This window comes from Oryctolagus cuniculus, chromosome 2 (assembly GCF_051225735.1).
Source record: "Oryctolagus cuniculus isolate XC-2025 breed Fujian yellow rabbit chromosome 2, ASM5122573v1, whole genome shotgun sequence".
Classification (NCBI taxonomy): domain Eukaryota; kingdom Metazoa; phylum Chordata; class Mammalia; order Lagomorpha; family Leporidae; genus Oryctolagus; species Oryctolagus cuniculus.
In genome coordinates, this window is record NC_142868.1 from 146518456 (window position 1) to 146543490 (window position 25035).

Sequence of the window (25035 nt, forward strand, 5' to 3'; positions counted from 1 at the left end):
GTGGATTGAGCTGCTACCTGCAGTGCTGCATCCCATATAAGCACTGGTTCTAGTCCTGGCTGCTGCACTTCCGATCTAGCTCCCTGCTAATGTGCCTGGGAAAGCAATGGAAGATGGCCCAAATCCTGGGGCCCCTGCACCCATGTGGGAGACCTGGAAGAAGCTTCTGGCACCCGACTTTGGATAGGCTCAGCTCCGGCCATTGCAGCCATTTGGAGAGTGAACCAGAGGATGGAAGATCTCTGACTCTGCTTCTCTTTAACTCTCCCTTTCAAATAAATAGATAAATCTTCTAAAAAATGTTAAAATTATTAAAAAAAAATAGTGGAGTAGCCAGCACAATTGTCTATTCTTCAAAATTGTTTCTGAACAGAAATAAACTCATACTGATTTAATTCAATTTTTCCTTGAACAGTTTGAAATATTTGTGTATATGTGTGTATCTATTTGTTTTGCCTTTTCAAGCAGCAGTCTTGATAAATTCATTAACTGCAACAAGTTTAACTGAAAGTTATTTTGGATTTTTTTCTTTTCTTTTTTTAAATAAGGAGTTTCACTGGATTGCTCTTGTTTTCTCTCTCTCTCACTAAATTTCAAAGATTTATTTATTTGAAAATCAGAGATAGAGAAGAGGAGAGAGAGAGAGAGAGAGAGAGAGATAGATCTTCCATTTGCTAATTCACTACCCAAATGTATGCAATGGCTGTGCCTGGAGCTAGGCCAGGCCAAAGCCCCAGGAAGCCAGGAGCTTCTTCTGGATCTCCCATACGGGTGCAGAGACCCACACACTTGGTTTCTCAGGAATGTTAGCAGGGAGCTAGATTGGAAATGGAGCAGCCTGGACTGGAACCAACACCCATAGGGGATGCCAGCACTGCAGGCAAAGCCTTAACTCTTTTTTCTACAATCATACTAACTCATTGTAATACCAGTTTTAATTCTTCTGTTATAGTTCTATGATTTTTGTTTAAATTTCTTGTCTTACTGTCTAGGACCTTCAGTTCAATTGAAATTAAAGTCTTGTTTTTATAGTATAAAAAGAAAAAGTTGTAACATTTCACCATTAATATAGTAGTTGCTATAGGATTTTTATAGGTATCTTTTATTCAGTTACAGTAATGCCATACATTGTGCATTCCCATGTTTGTTTTGTATCAATTTACTAAGTTAGGGCTTAATGTGAGAGTTTGATGATTTGGTTATAGGATTTTTATTCTTAGGACATTTAAACTATTGTTGATGAGAGTAAAACTAATATAATGAAAGTACGTTAGATCTTGAACTAGGTTCTCTCTCTTTTTTAAAAGATTCTTTTTATTTATTTAATTTATGAGAGGTAGAGGGAAACACCAAGAGAAAAGTCCTCCATCTGCTGGTTCACTCCCCAAATGCCACAATTGCTGGAGCTGAGCCAATCCAAAGCCAGGAGCCAAGAACTTCTTCCAGGTCTCCCATGTGGGTACAGGGGCCCACCATCGCCCATTGCTCTCCCAGGCCACCACAGTGAGTTAGCTGGATCGGAAGAAGACCAGCCAGGATTATAGGTGGCACCCGTATGTAATGCCAGCGTTGTAGGTGGAGGAATAACCCACTGTGCCACAGTGCCAGCCCCTAGAACAAGGTTATAATATTGTGTAGACAAAAGGAAGGAGATTTATTGTAACTATTGTTATAACTCAGGTGAAGGATACTTAACAATAAGCTTATTTTGAGAAATAGTTGCTGATATTGTTATCACTGTGTGATTATAAATATTTGTATTAGTTGGATATTGAGGTGATTAGAAGCCAAGGATGAGATGGTTTATTAAAAACCAAGAGTTTGTTAAAAAAAAAAAAAAAGTTTGTTTTTTGGTGTTGGTGTCATCTAGTTAGAAGATATTACTTGGGTGACAGGTGTTACAGTGCCTTGGGTGAGGCGCCACCTGCAGTACCCACATCCTGTTGGAGCGCCTGGGTTCAAGTCCTGTATCCATTTCTAATCTGATTTCTTGGTAATGCACATCCTGAAAGGCAGCAGGTTTGGGTTCTTGCTACCCATATAGGACACCTGGGTTGAGTTCTAGGATTTGGACTTCAGCCTGGCTTAACCCTGGCTATTGTGGGCATTCGGGGAGTGAACCAGGAGATTGAAGTTCTCTCTGTTGCTGAATGTTTCAAGTAAATAAATATTTTTTAAGTAAAAGGCTGTCACTGGGATAGACTTTTTTGCTCTTTGGTGAGAAACTACTGCTAAGTCTTGAGTTTGAATTTGCATGTATTTGTACATAGGTTAAAACCTGATCCACATGTAATCCCTGTATTGTTTATCTGTTTCAAAATTGATAATAAAATCTACATTGTATGAAGTAGCAAAATATAGATATTCATTATACATTAATGTCATCTTTTGTTTTTATAGATTAGAATATGGCTCCATATCCCTGCTGTCATGCAGCACATTATACCTTTTAGAACTTATGTTATCCGGTAAGTATAAAATCTCCTTTCTGTCAGTTTCAATGTATTTGAACAGTTTTATGAGAGAATTACATTGTTTAAAGTTCTCTTACAGTCACATCCTTTAGGGAAAATTTCAGGTAACAGTTTCAAGGGTGGTATTTTTAATGTACTTATGGAGCTTTATATTTAATGTTTGCTTTTTAGAATTTTATTTTAAATACATTAAAAGTTAGAAATTAATAATTGTTATTCCACTGTTAATGTGTTTATTCAATGAACAAATATACAGTGTCTAGTACTAAGTTCAAGGCACTGGGATTATTGCTGAGAACATCGATTTAAATGTTACCTATTTATAAAATAAGTACGTGAATGATAACAGTACACCAGAAAGTGCTAAGCATCACAGAATAAATGGCAGCAAACTTGGATTGGGAATTCTAGAAAGGGGCCAGTGCTGTAGCCTGCAGCACCAGCATCCCATATAGGCACCTGTTCACACCCCAGCTGTTCCTCTTCTTCTTCCTCTTCTTGGGAAAGCAGCAGAAGATGGCCCAAGTGCTTGGGCCCCTGTATCCACGTTAGAGACCCAGAAGAAGCTCCTGGCTTCTGGCTCCTGGCTTCAGATTGGCTCAGCTCTAGCCAATGAAAATTACAGCCATTTGGGGAGTGAAATGCCGGGTGGGAAATCTGTCTTTCTAGCTCTCCCTCTCTCTATCTGTAACTACCTCTCAAATAAATAAATAAATAAAGTATTTAAAATAAAAGACTTCTAGAGAGTGAGTTATAATTTTACGTAAGGGGATGAGGAAGATCTCATTGAGGAAGGGGTGATACTTGAGTTTGGTGAACTTTAACTTAAAACAGACCTAAGGAGATGGTGAAAGGGTTATATCGGTTAGACTTTAGTATGATCTGTCACAGTTCTAGGATTTTTATTTCTTGATAACATTTATGTTCTTCTTCCTATTTTCTCATTCATGACAGTTTCAGTGCTTACTATTTTCTCAGTACTGTTTGAGTTGTTGGAAAAAATATCAGATAGTGATGAATGCTGTGCAAGTAAGATAATGTGATAGGGATTATGATGCCCTTCTGAAAGGTAACATTTTAAGGACATGGATTATCAAATGATCAGAAGGAGGTAGTCCAGGTAGAAGGAACATGTTAAGGTAATAGGCTTGAAGTTGCAAAGAGTATGACACCACAAACTGGAAGCAGATTGGTGTGGATCATACTTAAGAGTGTATAATTATGATATGAGATAGGGGTAAATAAGCAGAGGCAGATCATTCAGGACCTTGCAGGCCACTGTAAGGAGTTTGGATTTAATTTTAGCAATGAGAATTTATTGAAGAGTTTTCAACAGATGAGTCATTTTTTTTAAAGGATCACTGCTCTTTAAGTTCATCATAAATTATAGTGGGGTGGGCCGGCGCCGCGGCTCACTAGGCTAATCCTCCACCTTGCGGCGCCGACACACCGGGTTCTAGTCCCGGTCGGGGCGCCGGATTCTGTCCCGGTTGCCCCTCTTCCAGGCCAGCCCTCTGCTGTGGCCAGGGAGTGCAGTGGAGGATGGCCCAGGTGCTTGGGCCCTGCACCCCATGGGAGACCAGGAAAAGCACCTGGCTCCTGGCTCCTGCCATCGGATCAGCGCGGTGCGCCGGCCGCAGCGCGCCGGCCGCGGCGGCCATTGGAGGGTGAACCAACGGCAAAAGGAAGACCTTTCTCTCTGTCTCTCTCTCTCACTGTCCACTCTGCCTGTCCAAAAAAAAAAAAAAAAAATTATAGTGGGGCTACAGTAGAAGCTAGGATAACGACTAAAAGGTGGTAATTATGGGTTAAAAATTTGGATGACATTAGCAACCCTCTTCCCTGATTTTCTTTAGTACTGTGATTGTCATGAACTGAGATGTTAAAGACCAGGAGAAAGCTTGGAGATGCTTGTGCTGGTGGTATTGGTAAATTGGGAGTGTGAGCCTGTAGTTCAGGATAGTATTGTTTAAGCATTGTCAGCAATAAAGACTATACTTAAAAACCAATGGTGTGAATGAGATCACCTGGGGAGAGAATGTGGAAAGAGAACAGTGGGGAAAACATTGTGGTATTTGTTAAGCTGTGGCTTTGGACTCCCACCATCCAAATTGGGATGCCTCGGTTTGAATCTTAATGCTGTTTACTAACCAGCTTCCTCCTAATGTGCACCCCGGGAGGCAGCAGGTGATGGCATAACTACTGTGTCCCTGCCACCCACATGGGATATCTGGATTGAGTGCTGAGTCCAGGGTATTTTAAGAGTGAACAGTCAGGCAGAAGATCTGTCTTCCTCTCTTTTTCTCTGTCACTGCCTTTCAAATAAATAAAAATAATTAAAGATAGAGTTAAGTGTAGGATGGAACCCTGTCTCAGCTGCTTTGCTGTGTGAGAGGACAACCCCCAAAAATGGAATGACATTTGTTACTTCTAATAGTTCTTCGGTTGACTAAGCAGTTTTACTGATCTGACTAGACTTGGCTGAAATTGGATGGTCTAGAATAACCCACTTAGACTTGACTTAGACTGCTTGGCAGTCTAATTGGGAAGTGGGGAACTCACATGGATTTTGTAGTTGGCTTACTGTCAGTAGGGGTTTCAGACATTTTCATGCAGCTAACTAACTTGGATTCCTCCTTTTGGTGGTAGAAGACTTCCCAGCAATAGAGGGCAACCTGAAAGGCTTTTCAAACTTCTGCTTATGTCATGTCTATTAATGGCACATTGGCCAAAGGGTATTAAACGACAAAAGTCTGGATTCAAGGAGGTGGAAAATATGTAACACCTCCTGATGTGAACAGTAGCCGTCACATTGTGTAAACTTCTTTATTGACTGACCAGCGGAGTTTGTGGCCATTTTGCAGTTTGTTATAGGTCCCAAATGATGTGTTGGGACAAAAGAGTAGAAAGTAGCCAAAAGGTTATTTGATGTCTGAAAGGAAAATCAGATGTGTGTGGGTATTGGGAGCAAAAAAAATGTATATTTGAAATGTGCACATTAAAAGATTTTAGCTATATTAGGGTAGGGGACTGTTGTATATATAAATTCAGTGGAAATTTACTGAAACTAGAACTGTAAATATGAAAAGTATTAGAGAATAATAAAGTTAGGTTTTGCCTGAAGTATAGAATCCTATGGTAAATGACTTGGCTTTTTGCAATTGCCGATTCAAGTCGGGCTTTAGTTTAAATTGAGAATGTTAAGTCTAAAGATTCTGGGTTTTATAGTACTTAAGAGTACAAAGGTATGGAATAAAGGAATATTTCTGGATTATTGAGTGTTATCAGTGACTTGAATTTTTGTGGATTATCTACTTTTGAATCATTTTAGGTATTTGTGCAAACTCTCTGATCAGGAGTTACGACAGAGTGCGGCTCGTAACATGGCTGACTTAATGTGGAGCACAGTGAAAGAACCATTGGATACAACACTATGCTTTGATAAAGAAAGCTTAGATCTTGCCTTTAAATACTTTATGTCACCTACTTTGACTATGAGATTGGCTGGATTAAGTCAGATAACAGTAAGTTACATTTGCTTTATTTTTGATCTTTTTAAATTTGTCTTCCATACTATCAGAAATACACTGATTTGAAGCTGTTTGTGTTAGGCATTGTGTTAATAAGCATTTTTAAATGGATGACTTTAAATAGATTTTACAAATAATTTCTATATTTTCCTTAAGTATGAGGAGACTGAGGCCTTGATTCATACATTTTAAGATTTATACCTTGGGTTTGTTGATTTTGAGATGTAACCCTTTTACCATTTTTAAAAATTATATTTTTACATTAAAAGAAAAACAATCAAAGGGGATTATAAATGGTTAATTTGCCAGGCAAAAGCCGTCAGGCATATTTGACTAAGCATAATACCTTGTTTGTTTTGATAGTATTAAATACTGTTTTAAATGGGTGTGAAATCACATAAGATTTTATATTCTTCACTTCTCTTGGTAGGTAGGGCTGGAGGAATACCTAGTATCATGGATCTGCATTCTTGTAGCTGCATCCTAGAATGGATCTCCTTTTCTGGGTTGCTTCAGTCCTCATTTGCTTTAGTCCTCTTGCCTTTTTTATATGGTGCAGCTAAACTGATGATCTAAAGTAGCTAAATTTTGCCTTGCACTGGACATTGTAAATATACAAAATACTTTGTGACATTTTTCTAGACAAACTGGGTTTATCCAGGGAGACTTTACTGAAACTTTACGCTTCTAATGACATTGCCTATTATTTTGTATTAAATTTCTGTTTTTTCCTATAGCTTTGTTTTCTGTAGTATGTTTAGTGTAATAATGAATAAATACTACTTGGGAAGTTTATTTAGTATTTTATATGTTAAAGGCAATGGTCTTACTAAAATTGGGAAGTATTTATATATCTCTGGTTTTATTTTATAATCATCTCATCAGTTATTATCTATGTATCTGGAACAGTTTATTGTGCTTCCTGACACTTGGTAACATACAAGAATATTTTGGGAAAATCTTTAATTTATTTTCTTTAATCATAGAATCAACTTCATACCTTCAATGATGTGTGCAATAATGAATCATTGGTATCAGACACAGAAACGTAAGTAGGAGCATTAATTTGTAGTTGTTCACTTGGTAAATATGATTGTAACTTCAATAGAATTGAAGTGTTTAATGAAAATTTTTTGCCTCATGGTTTCAAGTTATAGTCTTTATTACACTTTCAGAGTAATATATTGAAGTACTTGTTTTTTAAAAGTGTTTACCAGGGCCGGTGCTGTGGGTGAAGCCACCGCCTGCAGTGCTGGCATCCCTTGTGGATGCTGGTTTGAGTGCTGGCATCCCACGTGAGTGCTGGTTTGAGTTCTGGCTGTTCAACTTCCAATCCAGCTCCCTGCTAATGTGCCTGGGAGAGCAGCGGAAGAGGGCCTGAGTACTCGGGCCCCTGTACCTGCATGAAAGACCTGGAAGAAACTCCTGGCTCTTCGCTTTGACTTGGCCCAGCTCTGGCTTCTGCAGTCATGGGGAGTGAACCAATGGGTGGAAGATATTTCTCTCTCTCTCTCTTTCTCTCTTTTTTCGCTCTCTAATTCTGCCTTTCAAATAAATAAATCTTAAAAAAAAAAGGCATATACCAACAATACAGTATTACTTATCAGAAAATGCTGAAGGATACTGTTTAAACAGGAGAATTTATTTATTTATTTGTTTGTTTTTTATTTGACAGGTAGAGTTAGACAGTGAGACAGAAAGAGAGAAAGGTCTTCCTTCTGTTGGTTCGCTCCCCAAATGGCCATTACGGCTGGCACTGCGCCAATCTGAAGCCAGGAGCCAGGTGCTTCTTCCTGGTCTCCCATGTGGGTACAGGCACCCAAGCACTTAGGCCATCTTCCACTGCCTTCCCGGGCCACAGCAGAGAGCTGGACATTTCCATCACTTCAAAAGGATCGCTTTTACTTATTTGTACTGGATGCCTACACTTAATCCTAATTTCTGTCTCTGCATTTGTTTTGATACTTCATATAAATGGAATCATATGATAGTGGTTTTTCATCTGGCTTCTTTTTACTTAGCATATTTTTTCCCTACTCTTTGAGGTTTGTTCATGTTGTAGTGTATATCAGTATATCACTCCCTTTTATTTGTTAAAAATTTATTTATTTATTTGAAAGAGTGACAGAGCAAGAGGGAGAGACTGAGATAAAGAGATCTTCTATCCGCTGGTTCACTTCCTAAATGGCAGCAACTGCTAGGGCTGGTCCAGGCCAAAGCCTGGGATCTGAAACTCCATCTGGGTCTCCCATGTGGGTAACAGAAGCCCAATACTGCTATCCCAGGCCATAGCAGGGAGCTGTATTGGAAGAGGAGCAGCTGGGACTAGAACTGGCGCCCATATGGGAAGCCGGCGCTTTAGGCCAGGGCTTTAACCTGCTGTGCCACAGCACCAGCCCCGGGAATATTTTCATTTGTTACATATTTCATTTTAGTTATGCTTTGTAGTACTGGGAACAATTATATAGAACTACCTTGTTACAACTTGTATGGGAACAGATTTAGTTTTCAACTAAGTCTGCTTTTAGATATAAGAAAGGGTAATAAAAATTGTAATATAAACTGTTCTTGTTATTTGACTTCAGGTCCATTGCAAAAGAACTGGCAGACTGGCTTATTAGCAACAATGTGGTGGAACATATATTTGGACCAAACTTACATATTGAGGTTTGTGGACAGTAACATGGTTTCTGTGTTGTATAAAGAAAATATTTTTTTTAATTACTATTTCAAGTTTCTCTTTTCCAGATTATCAAACAGTGCCAAGTTATTTTGAATTTTTTGGCAGCGGAAGGGCGACTGAGCACTCAGCATATTGACTGTATTTGGGCTGCAGCACAGGTAATATTAACAGGTCATATGTGTTGTTTATATATAGTTTTTATACCTGGAGGTAGATTCTCTCATTATCCACATTTTATAGCTGAGGAGATCAAGATGTGGGAAAACTGGCCATGGATGCTCTTTAGTTTGGCTTCAGGGTCCATATCATCCTGTGTTACTATTGGAATTGAAGGGTGTCAGTCAATTAGAACTTCTTTAGGAAACTGTCTTGGTTTAACAAAGAGATATTTTTCTCTTCTCATTTATGCCATCTGTTTTTCTATGCTGAAATTTTTTTGTTTGTGTTGGTATATTTTTCTCTATTATACTGGATTTTCACCCTTTTTAGTGTTTTTCAAGAGGCATATTTCTACAATTCAAAAATCCAAAAAGTAAATTATAAAAGGGTATGTATTAAACATTTTGTGCTTCTTCCTCCGTATGCAAGGCATGCAATTCTTATCCTCATTTATATCACATACTTTCTGTATAAATAGCTAATTATGCTTTTTTTATCCCTCACAAACATACAGACACAGACTTGGCTTTTTTGATGTAATTTATTCTGGAGATTTTACCTCATTATTTGCTTTCTTATTCTTTAAGGCTATATAGTATTTCATTATATATGTGTCGTAATTAATTCTCATTCATGGGCATTTTCTTTTCACAATCTTTTTTATTACGGTGTTATAATACGTAAAACTTTGCAAAACTTTGATGGAGGATAAATTTGCTTTATAAATAAAATTGCTAGGTTAAATCACATGCATGATATCCTTGTGTTAGTTTCTGGTGTGGGAGTTTCACTTTTCTGATGGCCATTTCAGTACATTCTATCATTAACTTTTTGATCTTTGCTAATCTAAAGGGTGAAAAAATGGTATCTTAAATTTATGTTTCTTTTATTAATGAGCTTGCAAATCTTATAGTTGAGAACCATTTTTGTTTTTTTTTTTTGGACTATCTGTTCATAGTTTTGCCATTTATTAGTTTCATTGTTTTGTGAGTTTTTATATATTCAATGAAATTGGTCTTTTGTTTATGATTATCATTTATTACCATATCTTGTTTGATGTTATCTTTTCCTTTCCTTAGGTGTGTGTTGTTTGTTTGTTTGTTTGTTTGTTTTGGGTCAGTTTAAAATTTGTGGCTTCATATCTGCGGTTGAGTTTCTTTTATGCTTGTGGATGTTGCTTCATGGCTTGAAATCCTTCTTCCATTCTAAGACTTTTAAGGAAGTTCTTGTTAGTTTCTTCTTATAGGTCTTTGTTGCATTTTAAAATTTTAATCTGACCCTGCTGTAATATGAACTTAAGGTATTATGTATATATCCTTTCCTGCCCCCACTCTGTTTTTTTGTTACTTCTTTGTCTTAATTCCATTCGTTGAGTTTTTTTTTTTTTTTTTTTTGAGTAGTCACGTAACTTAACTAGGTCAGTTTCTTGACTTTTTATACTGACCTATAATAGTACTTCATTATTGCCATAGTTATGAACATGCTTTTACATATTATCTATGGCTTTTAACCATACCACAGTAATCAGACCTTCCCAGTCCTATAACATTTATTTCTGACACTTCAAGAAAATTTATTTTTTTATTTGCATCTTTCTAGTATTTAAAAATCTAGTACTTCCTCATTTTTTCAGAATTGTCTGGCTTGTTTATTTTTCATGTAAATTTTATCATTAAAAAAGTTTTCATTGTGATAATGATTAACTTGCAGAGAGATATAGTTTTAACTTGTACAAGCAAGATATGCCTTTTCCTTTTGCATCATTAATCTTTTAAAAGTTATTTGTATGTAAATTTTTATTATATGGTAAGCTTATTAAAAATTTTCATTTTATTTTTGATTGCTATTATATGTAATAATTTCTTCCAGTATACTCAATTTCCTTCATTTATTTTCTTCCCTTAAGCTTAGTGATGGAAATCCATATATATAAAATTTTAGATGATTTATAATTGTTTGTCTTGAGACTTAACTGAATTCCTAGATGGTTCATGGTAATTTTTCAATAAATTTTCTTTGATTTCCATATGTGGTTTGATCTATTTAATAAACTACCATTATTTTAGGACATTTAAGGCATAGTCTAGAAGTGGGTATTTAGTTTAATAATTTTTTTTTATTTGACAGAGTTATAGACAGTGAGAGAGAGGCAGCGAAAGTTCTTCCCTCCGTTGATTCATTCCCCAAATGGCCGCTATGATTGGTGCTGTGCCGATCAGAAGCCAGGAGCCTTGTGCCTCTTCCTGGTCTCCCATGTGGGTGCAGGGGCCCAAGCACCTGGGCCATCCTTCATTGCCCTCCCGGGCCACAGCAGAGAGCTGGACTGGAAGAGGAGCAACCGGTACTAGAATCAGTGCCCATATGGGATGCTGGCGCCACAGGCGGAGGATTAACCAAGTGAGCCACGGCACCGGCCCAGGCATTTAGTTTAAGATTGATTTTTGAGAGACTTAGTAGCAGTTACTGTGGGCTTAGTTCCCTTCTTTATAAGGCTGTTGCGAACATCCATATTCCTACTCTCCTGTCCAGTTGGTGGTCGTCCTTTATGCTTTTCTGCCCATGGTTGGGGGATGAGTGGCGGAGACAATTCCTTGTCTTGGCTAACTCAATTCTAGAGTGTTACTATAGGAGTTCGGGCCTGTGGGCAGGAACTGTATGGCTGTGCCTAGCATGGGGTTTTACCATTGTGGGTCTGGCCTCAGTTCCTTTTCTCTCCCCCAAGCAGCAAGAAGTTCTCTTTGACATGGCTTTTTGGATTTGGGAGGGGTGATACAGGCAACCTTGTGTCTTCTCTTGCCTTCATCAGTATGTCTTGTCTTAACTGTTCTGAAACTAGGCCCTGTGGTCCTCATTGGTACATGTATATCTGTTTAAATTGGTGTCTGTGGGTAGATATTCAGCCAACATTTTATTCCACATCTATAAATTCCCTTATTTGATTCTTAATGTTCACTGGTTGCATGGAATATCCTTTTCTAGTTTTACTTTCATCCTGTTTGTCTGGATATATAATTAGCTTCTTGGTTCAACTGATTTAAAAAAAAAATGGAAAGTTGTAAAAAATCAATTCTGCCAGGTCTCTGTTTTGATTGGGGAGTTTAAACCATTTACATTTAAAGTAATTACGAATAAAGAGCAAAAAATTTCTTGTCATGTTGCCATTTGTTTATAAATAAGTGTTATTGGCCTGCTTTTTCCCACTTTATCACCATTTTGTATTTAGTTGAATTTTTATAAGGGAAACATTTTTATTCCCTTTTAATATTCATCTATGTTAAGTATGGAGATTATAATTAACATTCTTAAGGTGTTAATCTAATTTTAATTTTTATAGTGTCCATAGTCCCATACAAAACTGCTTTTACACAGCCCACCCCCACTTTGTATGTGTGTGTGTGTGTGTTAAAGATTTATTTTATTTATTTGAAAGGCAGACTTACAGAGAGGCAGAGTTACAGACACAGAGAGAGGTCTTCCATTTGATGGTTCACTTCCCAAAAGGCTACTGGGTCTCCCACATAGGTGCAGGAACCCAAACACTTGGGTCATCCTCCATTGCTTTTCTCAGGCAGGTTAGCAGGGAGCTGGATTGGAAGTGGAGCAATTAAGACTAAAACCAGCACCCATATGAGATGCCACTGCTACAGGGAGCACCTTAACCCATTATGCCACAACACTGGCTCCTGTTTTTATATTTTTTTAAAGATTAAGTTTTTGGGCTGATGCTATGGTGTAGCAGGTAAAGCCATTGTCTGCTGTGCAGGCATCCCATGTGGACACTGGCTCGAGTCCCCACTGTTCCAATTCCAATCCATGGGGTGGCTTTACTCTCTAGGCAACAACGCCAGTTCCAAGATAGATAGTCCTGTTTAGGTCCAACATAGCAACTTATTTTTTTTTTCAAGATAATTACTTTAACTTTTATCTTGTTATTTATGGTATTCATTAGTATTTTAGCAAAAAATTAAAATTTTAGGGTATTGGCCAGCTTTTTGACTTTTCAAACTCTGTAACTTTTTTGTATCAGAGTAGTTATGCAGGGCAATTAATTTTTACTACTGTCTCTTTGTTTTCTAGTTGAAACATTGTAGTCGATATATACATGACTTATTTCCTTCACTAATCAAGAATTTGGATCCTGTACCACTCAGACATCTTCTTAATCTGGTTTCAGCTCTTGAACCAAGTGTTCATACTGAACAGGTAATACATTCAAAACATAATGGTGTTTTTTTTTCCTGAGTAAAGTGAACATTTATTTGTGATTCAGAGAACTTAATTTGTAGTTTATTAGTGTTGTCATTTCAGTTAGATAAAAAAAAATATTATGATCTTACTTACTTGCCTCCAACTTTAATCTCTTTTTAGACATTGTACTTGGCATCAATGTTAATTAAAGCATTGTGGAATAATGCACTAGCAGCTAAGGCTCAGCTATCTAAGCAGAGTTCATTTGCATCTTTATTGAACACTAATATTCCCATTGGAAATAAGAAAGGTTAGTAGTGCTCTGTGTTTGAACTTAGTTGTTCAGTGCTTATGAGTCTAAGTATTTTTTACTAATACAGCTTGAGCACCTGTATTCTTAATGTCTGAAATCTGAACTGCTTTAATAAAGATTGAGCACCCTGAATCTGAAGTGCTCCAAAGTCCAGAGTGTTGAGTGCTGACATGATGCCAGAAGTGAGGTGTTTTACACCTAACCTCATGTATGGGGTTATACTAAAACAGAGGCACACTGAAAATACTATATAAAATTCCCTTTTCGTCCTGTGTATAAAGTATATGTGAAGAATAAATGGATTCTGTGTTTAGATTTGGGTCTCATTCCCAGGCTATTTTAATTATGTTTATTTAAGTATTCTGACATCTGAAACACTTCTGGCTTTAAGCATTTCATATAAGGGTTGCTCAGGCTATACTCACAATTCAATCTTAATTCTTAAATAAGTTGGGTTGGGAGGCAGAGTAATATGAATGGGATAATGAACTGTAGTTACTTCATGGTTTTGGTTCATCTTTCAGATAAAGGTCAGTTACATAGTTTCAGTAGTTACTGAATTTTGTCATCTTTAAAGTCTTTATTTCCTAAAAACTTTGGAGATTTTGTTAAAAAAAAAAAAAGCTTGTATCGATTTTCAGAGTAGGATATACTCAAAAATGGAGGACGCTTTTTTGTGTTTTCTACTTTACAGTTGTTTTTAACCGTATCAGATGCTTTATGGAGATCTTTATATATAGCTTTCAAGGTTTTCCAAAATCTTAATCCACACCCAATTTTTGTCTCATGTCATAAACTATTCTGTTCTTAGGATTTTCTGTGCAAACACCAGCAACAACTGCTTTAGGTGTTCAGGGACTTGAATTATTATTGTAGGTTTCCCTACCTGTAATTGTTGATTATGTAATACAAACAGCTGATATGCAGTCCCAAAGAAGATCAGTCACTTGAATATTTCTCTTATTTTTTTCTTTGCCTTCAGAGGAAGAAGAGCTGAGAAGAGCAGCTCCATCACCTTGTAAGTTGAAATGCATTGCAATATGATGACAGCTTTTTATTTTTGTGGTCTTCTAAAGTTAGTTGATTTTATACATTAGCATTAATTTTATTTTCAGAAGATTTAGCTAGTAACCATCTTAGCCATTTTGCATAGAATCATGAGTATGTTGACTTTTTTTTTTTTTTTTTTTTTTTAATTTTTGACAGGCAGAGTGGACAGTGAGAGAGAGAGACAGAGAGAAAGGTCTTCCTTTGCCGTTGGTTCACCCTCCAATGGCCGCCGCTGCAGCCGGTGCACCGCGCTGATCCGATGGCAGGAGCCAGGATCCAGGTGCTTTTCCTGGTCTCCCATGGGGTGCAGGGCCCAAGCACCTGGGCCATCCTCCACTGCACTCCCTGGCCATAGCAGAGAGCTGGCCTGGAAGAGGGGCAACCGGGACAGAATCCGGCGCCCCGACCGGGACTAGAACCCGGTGTGCCGGCGCCGCAAGGTGGAGGATTAGCCTACTGAGCCACGGCGCCGGCCTGAGTATGTTGACTTTTAATTGAAATTATATACTCATGTATCTTTAGAAATAATTGGCAAATGTTAACATATTTAGAGATTGTATTTTTGGCCACTTAGGAGAAATCTTTGCTAAATAGCTCAGAGAATCAAAGAATAAGGCCTTTTTGTTGACTCCATGTTTATACTAATTAAAAATAAACATCTGTTTTATATAGGGTCACCTGCAGCGAGTCCTCAAAGCAGTGACAACAGTGATACACATCAGAGCGGAGGCAGTGACATCGAAATGGATGAGCAGCTCATTAATAGAACCAAACATGTGCAACAGCGACTTTCAGATACAGAGGTATAAAGTATAGATTTTTTCTCCCTCTTCCTTTAAAGTGTTTTTTGCTGTATTTATCGTTTTAACTGGGACTACTAACACAATCCATGTTAAGGTCTTTCTATTTTTGTTGTTGTTAAGATTTCATTTATTTATTTGAAAGGTAGAGTACTAAGAGAGGTAGAGACAGAGAAAGAGGTCTCCCATCGGGTGGTTTACTCCTCAAATGATTGCAGCAACTGGGGCTGGACCAGGCTAAAGCCAGGAGCTTCTTCCAGATCTCCATGTGGAAGCAGAGATCCAAGCACGTGGACCATTCTCCACCACCTTCCCAGGCAAATTAACAGGGAACTGAATCAGAAGTAGAACAGCTGGGACTCAACTGGCACCCATGTGGAATGCTGTCGCTGCAGGCCGGTGCTTTAACCCACTTCACCACCATAGCGCCAGCCCCAAGGACTTTCCTTTAAAAGTTGTATTTTTGATGTTGAATATTTAATTTCCTTTTATATTGTTCTGAGGAATATGATAAGTGTGATAGCTGAATAAGCTCAGTGTGTTAGTGTCAGTTGCTTCTTTCTACTAGTTTGGATATTTATCTAAAGCAATTTGTTTTCAACTACAGGAATCCATGCAGGGAAGTTCCGATGAAACAGCCAACAGTGGTGAAGATGGAAGCAGTGGTCCTGGTAGCAGTAGTGGACACAGTGATGGATCTAGCAATGAGGTCAATTCTAGTCATGCAAGCCAGTCAGCTGGGAGTCCTGGTAGTGAAGTCCAGTCAGAAGACATTGCGGATATGGAAGCCCTGAAAGAAGAAGATGAAGATGATGACCACAGTCATAATCCTCCCAAAAACAGCTGTGGTACAGAGCTTCGGAATAGAAAATTAGAAAGTCAAGCAGGCATTTGCTTAGATTCCCAAGGCCCATCTGAAAGAAATGGGACAAGCAATGGAACAGGAAAGGACCTGGTTTTTAATGCTGAGTCGTTACCATCGGTGGATAATCGAATACGAATACTAGATGCTTGTTCACACTCTGAAGACCCAGAGCATGATATTTCAGGGGAAATAAATGCTGCTCATATAGCACAAGGGACTCAGGAGACTTGTATCACACGAACTGGGGACTTCCTTGGGGAGACTATTGGGAATGAATTATTTAATTGTCGGCAGTTTATTGGTCCACAGCATCACCACCACCACCACCATCACCACCATCATCACCACCATGATGGGTAAGCCTGTTTAAAAAGAAATACTGAACTTATGTTTCCTTTAGGAAGATATTAAAGTCTATATTTATTACATTGTAATTCATTCTAGACCAATGCTAATCAATGGTAATATGAATATAAATACTACAAATCCAAGTCATAAATAGTGCATGCATATTAAAAGGGGTGGAGATGAGATTAATTATATTGTGTTTAACCAATATTATTTTAAGAGATTTTCAAAAGTAATCAGTAAAACGGGTTTTTTCCCATTTTTTGGTAAGTTATTAAGTTCACTGTGTGTCTTATATTTGCATTTTGTAAAGTTTTTTTTTTTTTTTTTTAAGATTTAGATTTTCCATCTGCTAGTTCACTCCTCAAATGGCCACAACCAGTGCAGGTCCAGGCTGCTACCTGAAAGTGGAACTCCATCTGGGTCTCCCACATGGGTGACCATGTACTTGGGCTGTCTTCAGTTGATTTCCTAGGCACATTGGGTAGCTGGGTTGGAAGTCAAGTAGCTGGGACTCAACCGGTACTCTGATATGGGATGCCAGTGTTGTTAAGTGTCAGCTTAACCTACTGTGCCTTAACATCTGCCTTTTTTCTTTTTTTTAAGAAAAATTCATTCATTTATTTATTTAATAGAGTTACAGAAGTTGGGGGTAGAGACAGAGACTGTCTACCCGCTGTTTGACTCTCCAGACAGTGCCAACAGCTTGGAGCCAGGAGGTACTTTCAGGTCTCCCATGTGGGTTGCAGGGGTCCAAACACTTGGGCCATCTTCTGTTGCTTTTCTCTGGCCCTTAGCACGGACCCACATCGAAAGTGTAGCAGCTGGAACATGAGCTGGCATCCATATTCACTTAGTTACAGTTTTGTGGTGGATGAAGTAGTTAATTTTTCTTTCCTTCAGTTTTGTGATCTCCAAGATGGGAGTGGCAGTACCTGTCTCATGGATTTATTAAGGTGATTTCATGGGCTGATATCCTCGCACAGGATTAAGTGTTCACCGAATGTTTGCTGCTATTTGCTGTTGTCATACAAACAGTATACTTAGTTGATGAAACATGAATTTGGTTAACCAGGATGAATTTTTCTGGAGTTGACAATTGGCCAGAATTCATTTTAATTGTTTCTGTGTTTACTGTATATCCACATGTGTTAACCTCTTTCTTACCCATAGAACATCTTAGTTTAAAAGCAATATTTTTCAACTAGGGTACTATTGACATTTGTGGCCAGATATTCTTTGTTTTGAATTTGCACCATTGTGAATGCTGTCACATACATTACAGAGTTGTTTTTTTTTTTTTTTTTTTCTTTTTTTAATTTTTTTGACCGGCAGAGTGGACAGTGAGAGAGAAAGAGAGAAAGGTGTTCCTTTTCCGTTGGTTCACCCCCCAATGCTGCTGTGGCTGGCGCACCACGCTGATCCGAAGCCAAGAGCCAGGTACTTCCCCTGGTCTCCCATGCGGGTGCAGGGCCCATGGACTTGGGCCATCCTCCACTGCACTCCTGGGCCACAGCAGAGAGCTGGACTGGAAGAGGAGCAACCGGGACAAGAACCCGGGGTGCCGGCGCCACAGGTGGAGGATTAGCCTGTTGAGCCGCGGTGCCGGCCTAAGAGTGTTTAACAGCTAAAGTGACCCTTAATCTCTAGATACAAGTAGTACCACCCTAGTTGTTAGAAACAGGAAGGTTTCTCTGCATTGGCACATATCCGTCCTGTGGGCTGAAATCAATTGAGAGCCACTAGTTTATTGTCTGACTTTATAGATATGACTATTCAAAATTGTCCTGAGGACAGTTCATCATGAAGGCAAAGCAGTCGATTTATTCTGCAACTGAGATGCAATATGGTTCATTTGGAGCATACAGTCAGTCTTGACACCCACCCTCTACTCACTGCCCTAGATGATCTAATGACTTAAAATTTCAGTCCTTTTTGTATTCTGTGTAAATGGTACTGTTTGTGTGACTCTCAATAAAACCAAAAGTTGAATTCATTTTTTATTCCATTGTCTATATCCTTTAGAGCATAACCTAGTACAATGTTTTAGATATGAGTGCTTAATGATGTGTTCGTTGAGTTAAACATTCCCCCATTGTTATTAACTCCATCTAGATGGCAGACTAGATTAAAATGTTTTTTAGTATTTTTCACATGATCCTGCAGCTGCATGAACAAATGTAAACTTTCTAGTTCTGCATTGTGACTTTGAGTTTATAAAATAATTTGTGACAGTATTATTGATCTGTCTTAAAATAGTTCTATTTGAAGTTATAGTGAGATGTGTCAATGTGTTTAATTTATGAAAGCTGATAACATATGTGTATGTTGTAAAATTATTACATGGTTTTAACATTGGGTGCTTTTTTGTTTTTGTGCAATATAACTCTCAATCTTGTTTAAAAAAAATAAACTGGGGCCGGCGCCGCGGCTCACTAGGTTAATCCTCTGCCTGCGGCGCCAGCACCCCGGCTTCTAGTCCCAGTCGGGGTGCCAGATTCTGTCCCGGTTACCCCTCTTCCAGTCCAGCTCTCTGCTGTGGCCCGGAAGTGCAGTGGAGGATGGCCCAGATCCTTGGGCCCTGCACCCGCATGGCAGACTAGGAGGAAGTACCTGGCTCCTGGCTTCAGATCGGCGCAGTGCGCCGGCCACAACACGCTGGCTGTAGCGGCCACTTGGGGGGTGAACCAACGGCAAAAGGAAGACCTTTCTCTCTCTCTCACTCACTGTCTAACTCTGCCTTTCTAAATAAATAAATAAATAAACTGATGTAGTTTGAATGTTAATAGTGCCAAAAATTTTAAGTATTTTTTGTGTATGTTTAGGTTTTTAATTACATCTAATGCCTTTTTCTGTGTTTCAGGCACATGGTTGATGATATGCTAAGTGCAGATGATGTCAGCTGTAGTAGCTCCCAGGTCAGTGCAAAATCAGAAAAAAATATGGCTGATTTTGATGGTGAAGAGTCTGGCTGTGAAGAGGAGCTAGTTCAGATTAATTCACATGCAGAATTAACATCTCATCTCCAACAGCATCTTCCCAATTTAGCCTCGATCTATCATGAACATCTCAGTCAAGGTAAGGTTGTATAGTAAGTAAAATATATTTACTACCATTTTTGAAAGAATAACTTAAATTACATTGTTAAAAGGAACCAACATTTGATATGATGGTGCTTAAATGTTTTTGGCAACGTAAGTTTCATATTCATGTAGAGGGTTGAAATGATCCTAAGTATTCTTGCAGTTCTATCCAGAGGTATTAATTGGGAAAGGAAATATATATCAGTAGTATATTAAGAAAATGATAGCTTTATATTTTAGAAAATAAATGGCTGTATTAAATTGTATAATCAAAAATCTTTGGACCTAAAAGTAAAAAGAGATCACAAAAGATAGTTTTTTTTTTTTTTAATTTATTTATTTAATTGAAAGATTTACAGAGAGGGAAGGAGAGGCAGAGAGAGAGAGGTCTTCCATCCGCTGGTTCAATCCCCAGTTGGCTGTGAGGAGCTTCTTCCAGGTCACCCATGTGGGTGCAGGGGCCTAAGCACTTGGGCCATCTTCTGCTTTCCCAGGCCATAGCAGAGAGCTAGATAGGAAGTGGAGCAGCTGGGTCTCGAACTGGCGCCCATATGGGATGCCGGCACTGCAGGCGGCAGCTTTACCTGCTACACCACAGCGCCAGCCCCCAAGAGATAGTTTTTTTTTTTTAATAAATTTATTTATTTATTTTAGAGACATTTACAGAGAGAGAGGTCTTCCATCCACTGGTTCACTCCCCAAATGGCTGCAGTGGCCAGAGCTGGGCCGAGTCAAAGCCATGAGTCAAGAGCTTCCTCTGGCTCTCCTACATGGGTGCAGGGGCCCAAACACTTGGGCCATCTTCCAGTGCTTTACCAGACCATAAGCTGAGAGCTGAATTTAAAGAGGAGCAGCCGGGATATGAACTGGCACCCATGTAGTCTGCCTGTGAGCAGGCAGAGGCTTAACCTACTATACCAAAGCGCTGGCCCCAAAAGATGATGTATTACATGGTCCTATTTATATGAAATAAATAGGCTAGTAAAATCCATACAGACAGAAGGGAGGGTTGTGGGAAAATAACCAGGGTAAAGTGTTTCTTTGATCTGTGGGAATAAAATGAAGAATTATTATTTAAATCAATTTAAAGCAATAGGACCTGATCAGACTTTGAAGAATAGAGGATGGAGTAGATTAAAGGTCAGTAGATGATTCAAGAGGAAAGGGAATAAGAAATGGAAAAACAGTGAAGACTTCTATCCTACTTCCTGCAAGGTTAGGCGCTATGAGCACGTGCTAACTTTAGAAATGGGATGTGCATGTTGGTACATTGCAATACAAGAAACCTGATGGATTTGGTTTCTGCATGCATATCATGATCAGACTTGGAGTCCTAACTTGTAGACTTGAGCAGCAACATATTGATTTCATTTATTTTTTTGTATTCAATCTAGATAAGGTCACCTTGCCTTTCTTATTGTTGTGATTGTAGAGAAATGAATAGGTTAAGATGAAGACATTAGATTGAAATTGATGCCATATTTATTAAATTTATATACTTGTTTGTAGCTCTGTAACCATCAAAAGTAGTTTGTAATGTTAGGGATCTCAGTAATTGTCTAGTATTTGGGGAGTAGGGATTAATTTTGAAGGGACATGAAGGAACTTTTCCTAGAAGTTTTCTGCATCTTGAGCAGACATTATGATACAGTGGGTTAATCTGCTACCTACAATGCTGATATTCCATATGGATGCTAGTTGAGTCCCAGTTGCTCCACTTCTGATCCTAACTCCCAGCTAATGTCTTTGGGAAAGCAACAGAAGATGGTTGAAGTACTTGGGTCCCAGCTGTCCATGTAGGAGACTAAATGGAGTTCCAGCCTCCTGGCTTTTGTCTCTCCCAGCCCCTAACTGTTGTGGCCATTCAGAAGTGAGCCAGCAGATGAAGATTGATCTCTCTCTCTCTCTGCCTTCCAAATAAGTTAATCTTTTTTTTTTTTTAATGATTTTATTTAGTTTTTTGAGAGGCAGAGTTAGAGAGAGGTAGAGACAGAGAGAAAGGTCTTCATCTACTGTTTCACTCCCCAGAATAAATACATCTTGGAAGGGTAGGGGAATATTTTCTATCTTGATTATGTATGTTTTACTTTATTGAAATTTAAGTTTGAGAAATACCAGAACAAACTGCCCTCTACAACATAAAAACCAAAGACAAGTCACAGACTGGAAGAAAGATTTGAAACTTTATCTAATAAACAGCTTATATTCAGGATATGTAAAAACTGTTCTAATTCAGTAGTGACACAACCTAATTAAGAAGTATTATGATTTACAAAGTAGTAAGTGATTTAATGGCTAGGAAGCACATGAAAAGATACTGAACATCTTTAGGGTAATGTAAATAAGAACCACAGATTCCCCTACACACCTATTAAAATAGCTGAAATTTTTTTATAAAATGGGTGACGTTAAAGAATGACCATATTAAAGTGTTGAGGAGGATGTGATGAACAGGCAATGTGAATTCTCATATGCTTCCGTTGGGAATATATGATGGCAGGAACACTTTGGAAAACAGTTTGATGATTTCTCGGAATATTAAGCATACAAGTACATACACTATATAATCCAGTAATTCTGTTCCAGAGTATTTACTCAAGAGAAGGTAAAGCATAGGACTATATAAAGACTTGTTACACAGATGTTATATTTGTGTTATTTACAGTTGGCAAAAAAAACCACACTATCCAAATGTCCCTTAACTTGTCAATGTGTAGATAAAATGTGCTATTTCTATATAATGGAATATTCTTTAATTTCAAGGAATACACTATTGATAAGATGCTTCAGTATGGGTAAGCCTTAGACATATGCTAAGTGACAAAAGCCAGACATAAAATACTGCATATTGACTAATTGTTTTTACCTGAAATTTCTAGAAAAGACAAATTTATGGGGACAGTAAAATATATTAGGACCAGGGAATGAGATCAGGGATTTAATAGGTAGAAGAGAACATTTTGAAGTGATGAAAATGTTCTAAAACTGGATTGTGGTGCTGGTCATAGAATTCTGAATTGAATGAAATCATTCTATATATACAATTCAATTAGTAAATTTTATGGAAAAGCTGTTTAAAAAGAATAAAACAATAGCATTTTGGCACTTGGAATGTCTGGATTTATTATAGTAGAAACTTTAATACAATTGAATAGTTTGAGTAAATAATCTAATACAAATAGTTAAAATGTAGGAGTTAGAGACTATATAGAAGATCATTTGCAGGGGTAGAAACTTTTCTGCTATGGTTCATTTGGATATTTATAATATTGACAGGCCTTACAAAATTATCAATTTATAAATTAGTCTGCTGTAGATTTGTTGAATTTCTTTCTTTCTTTCTTTTTTTTTTTTTTTCTAAAGACTTACTTATTTGAAAGAGTTACACAGAGAGAGGAGAGGTAGAAAGAAAGGTCCTCCATCCAAATGGTTCACTCCCCAGATGACCGCAAGGGCCGGAGCTGCGCTGATCCGAAGCAGGGTCTCCCTTGGGGTCTCCCACGTGGGTTCAGGGGCCCAAGGACTCGGGCCATCTTCTACTGCTTTCCCAGACCACAGCAGAAAGCTGGATTGGAAGAAGAGCAGCTGGGACTAGAACCGGCATCCATATGGATGCCGGTGCTTCATGCCAGGACTTTAACCCACTGCACCATAGCGCTGGCCCCAGATTTGTTGAATTTGAAGTCCTGCCTGTGGTTGCCTTGCAGGGCCATACCACATGATTTAAAAAAAAAAAAAAAAGATTTATTTATTTATTTGAAAGTCAGAGTTACAGAGAGAGAAGGAAAGGCAGAGAGAGAGAGAGAGAGGTCTTCCATCTGCTGTTTCAATCCCCAGATTTCTGCAACGGCCAGAGCTGCAGTGATCTGAAGCCAGAAGCCAGGAGCTTCTTCTGGGTCTCCCACATGGGTGCAGGGGCCTAAGGACTTGGGCCATCTTCTACTGCTTTCCCAAGCCACAGCAGAGAGCTAGATGGGAGGTGGAACAGCCGGGACTCAAACTGATGCCCATATGGAATGCCAGCACTGCAGGCAGTGGCTTTACCCGCTATACGCCACAGGGCCGGCCCCAATTCTGCATGATTTCATGAGTCGTTCAGTACAATTCCCACCCCTGATATTTAGAGGAGTGCCCCTTGGTTGAAAGATTATTTCAGATTATTTGTTATCTTTATTTTGAGTTTCAAGTATTTATATAGTTTTCGTTGACATGTTAGTGTTATATTGTTATTTTGTGATCTAAGAATAGCTTTATTTTTTAAATATTTTTTATTTATTTGAGAGATAGTGTTATAGACAATGAGAGGGAGAGACAGAAAAAGCTCTTCCCTTTGTTGACTCACTCCCCAAATGGCCGCAACTAATGGAGCTGGGCCCATCTGAAGCCGGGAACCGGGAGCTTCTTCCAGGTCCCCCACATGGATGCAGGGGCCCATCCTCTGCTGCTTTCCCAGGCCATAGCAGAGAGCTGCATCAGAAGAGGAGCAGCCGGGAGTAGGACTAGCATCCATATGGGATGCCGGCCCCACAGGCAGATGATTAACCTACTGCGCCATAGCGCCACTCCAGAGTTTTATTTTTAAAAAGCATTTGCTTTCATGTTAATTTGGTGAATGCTCTAATTCCTAATTTCAGCTGCAATTATGCTAATGTCCTGTGTTTTGCCCCCTTAGGACCTGCTGTTCATAAACATCAGTTTAACAGTAATGCTGTTACAGACATCAATTTAGATAATGTTTGCAAGAAAGGAAACACTTTGTTGTGGGATATAGTCCAAGATGATGATGCGGTAAGTTATATAATAAAATGAAAAGAATACAAAATTATAGCAAAGTGCAATCAAGATAAATGACTTCATATATATTTTTTATAGGTTAATCTTTCTGAAGGGTTAATAAACGAAGCAGAGAAACTTCTTTGTTCCTTAGTATGTTGGTTTACAGACAGACAGATTCGAATGAGATTCATTGAAGGCTGCCTGGAAAACTTAGGGAACAACAGGTAAAGAGAAGTTTATAAAATTTCATTCGACAAAGTTTCTTTTGTGCATTCTACTGACTTGTTGTGGTGTTTACATAGTATTTAATGTATTTTTTTTGTAATTGTGGTTTTCATATTAGGTTTAGAGATGTTTCTCTCATGAGACTAATATTTTATCACAGTGGTGAGTTTTCAGTACTGTTGCTTAGATCCTTTCCATGAGAAATGGATAATAAAAAAACTTACGCATTCTTGGATAATAATGGTCATTACTTTTTTCAAATAAACTATCTCATGTTTTATTTAAAGGAGGCTAAATTAGAATTAAAATATACAAGCTAAAATATAAGCATTTTGATAATGGCATTGGTTTTCTATTTGAGTGAGTCTTCTGTGTCTCAACTTTTGTAGTAAAAATTGGGTTAGTTATGTAGTTGTGTATGTTAAGTATGTACATCTGTTAACCTGTGAGTTAATAAGATGGCTTGAAAAAAGAAGTTAATGTTTCTTCTCATATATGTATTCTACCAAATATTTCTATACTTTGCATCGGGGCTTGAATG

At 38.3% G+C, this 25035-nt stretch overlaps 1 protein-coding gene across 7 annotated transcripts in view; it reads left to right on the plus strand.

The window, feature by feature from the left end:
- USP34 (ubiquitin specific peptidase 34) overlaps nucleotides 1-25035 on the plus strand; it is a 234077-nt gene that overhangs the window by 54932 nt on the left and 154110 nt on the right. For all 7 annotated transcript variants that reach the window (XR_016229347.1, XM_051838286.3, XM_051838300.3 and 4 more), the window contains 13 exons: nucleotides 2401-2468; nucleotides 5806-5998; nucleotides 6991-7052; nucleotides 8590-8671; nucleotides 8753-8845; nucleotides 12924-13049; nucleotides 13215-13344; nucleotides 14330-14365; nucleotides 15070-15200; nucleotides 15805-16418; nucleotides 19274-19488; nucleotides 24166-24281; nucleotides 24366-24493. Coding sequence is in view for 6 of the 7 variants with exons in the window: in XM_051838286.3 (XP_051694246.1) it covers nucleotides 2401-2468; nucleotides 5806-5998; nucleotides 6991-7052; nucleotides 8590-8671; nucleotides 8753-8845; nucleotides 12924-13049; nucleotides 13215-13344; nucleotides 14330-14365; nucleotides 15070-15200; nucleotides 15805-16418; nucleotides 19274-19488; nucleotides 24166-24281; nucleotides 24366-24493 (1994 nt within the window). In the remaining variant the exon portion in view is untranslated. The remainder of the gene's footprint in view (nucleotides 1-2400; nucleotides 2469-5805; nucleotides 5999-6990; nucleotides 7053-8589; nucleotides 8672-8752; nucleotides 8846-12923; nucleotides 13050-13214; nucleotides 13345-14329; nucleotides 14366-15069; nucleotides 15201-15804; nucleotides 16419-19273; nucleotides 19489-24165; nucleotides 24282-24365; nucleotides 24494-25035) is intronic.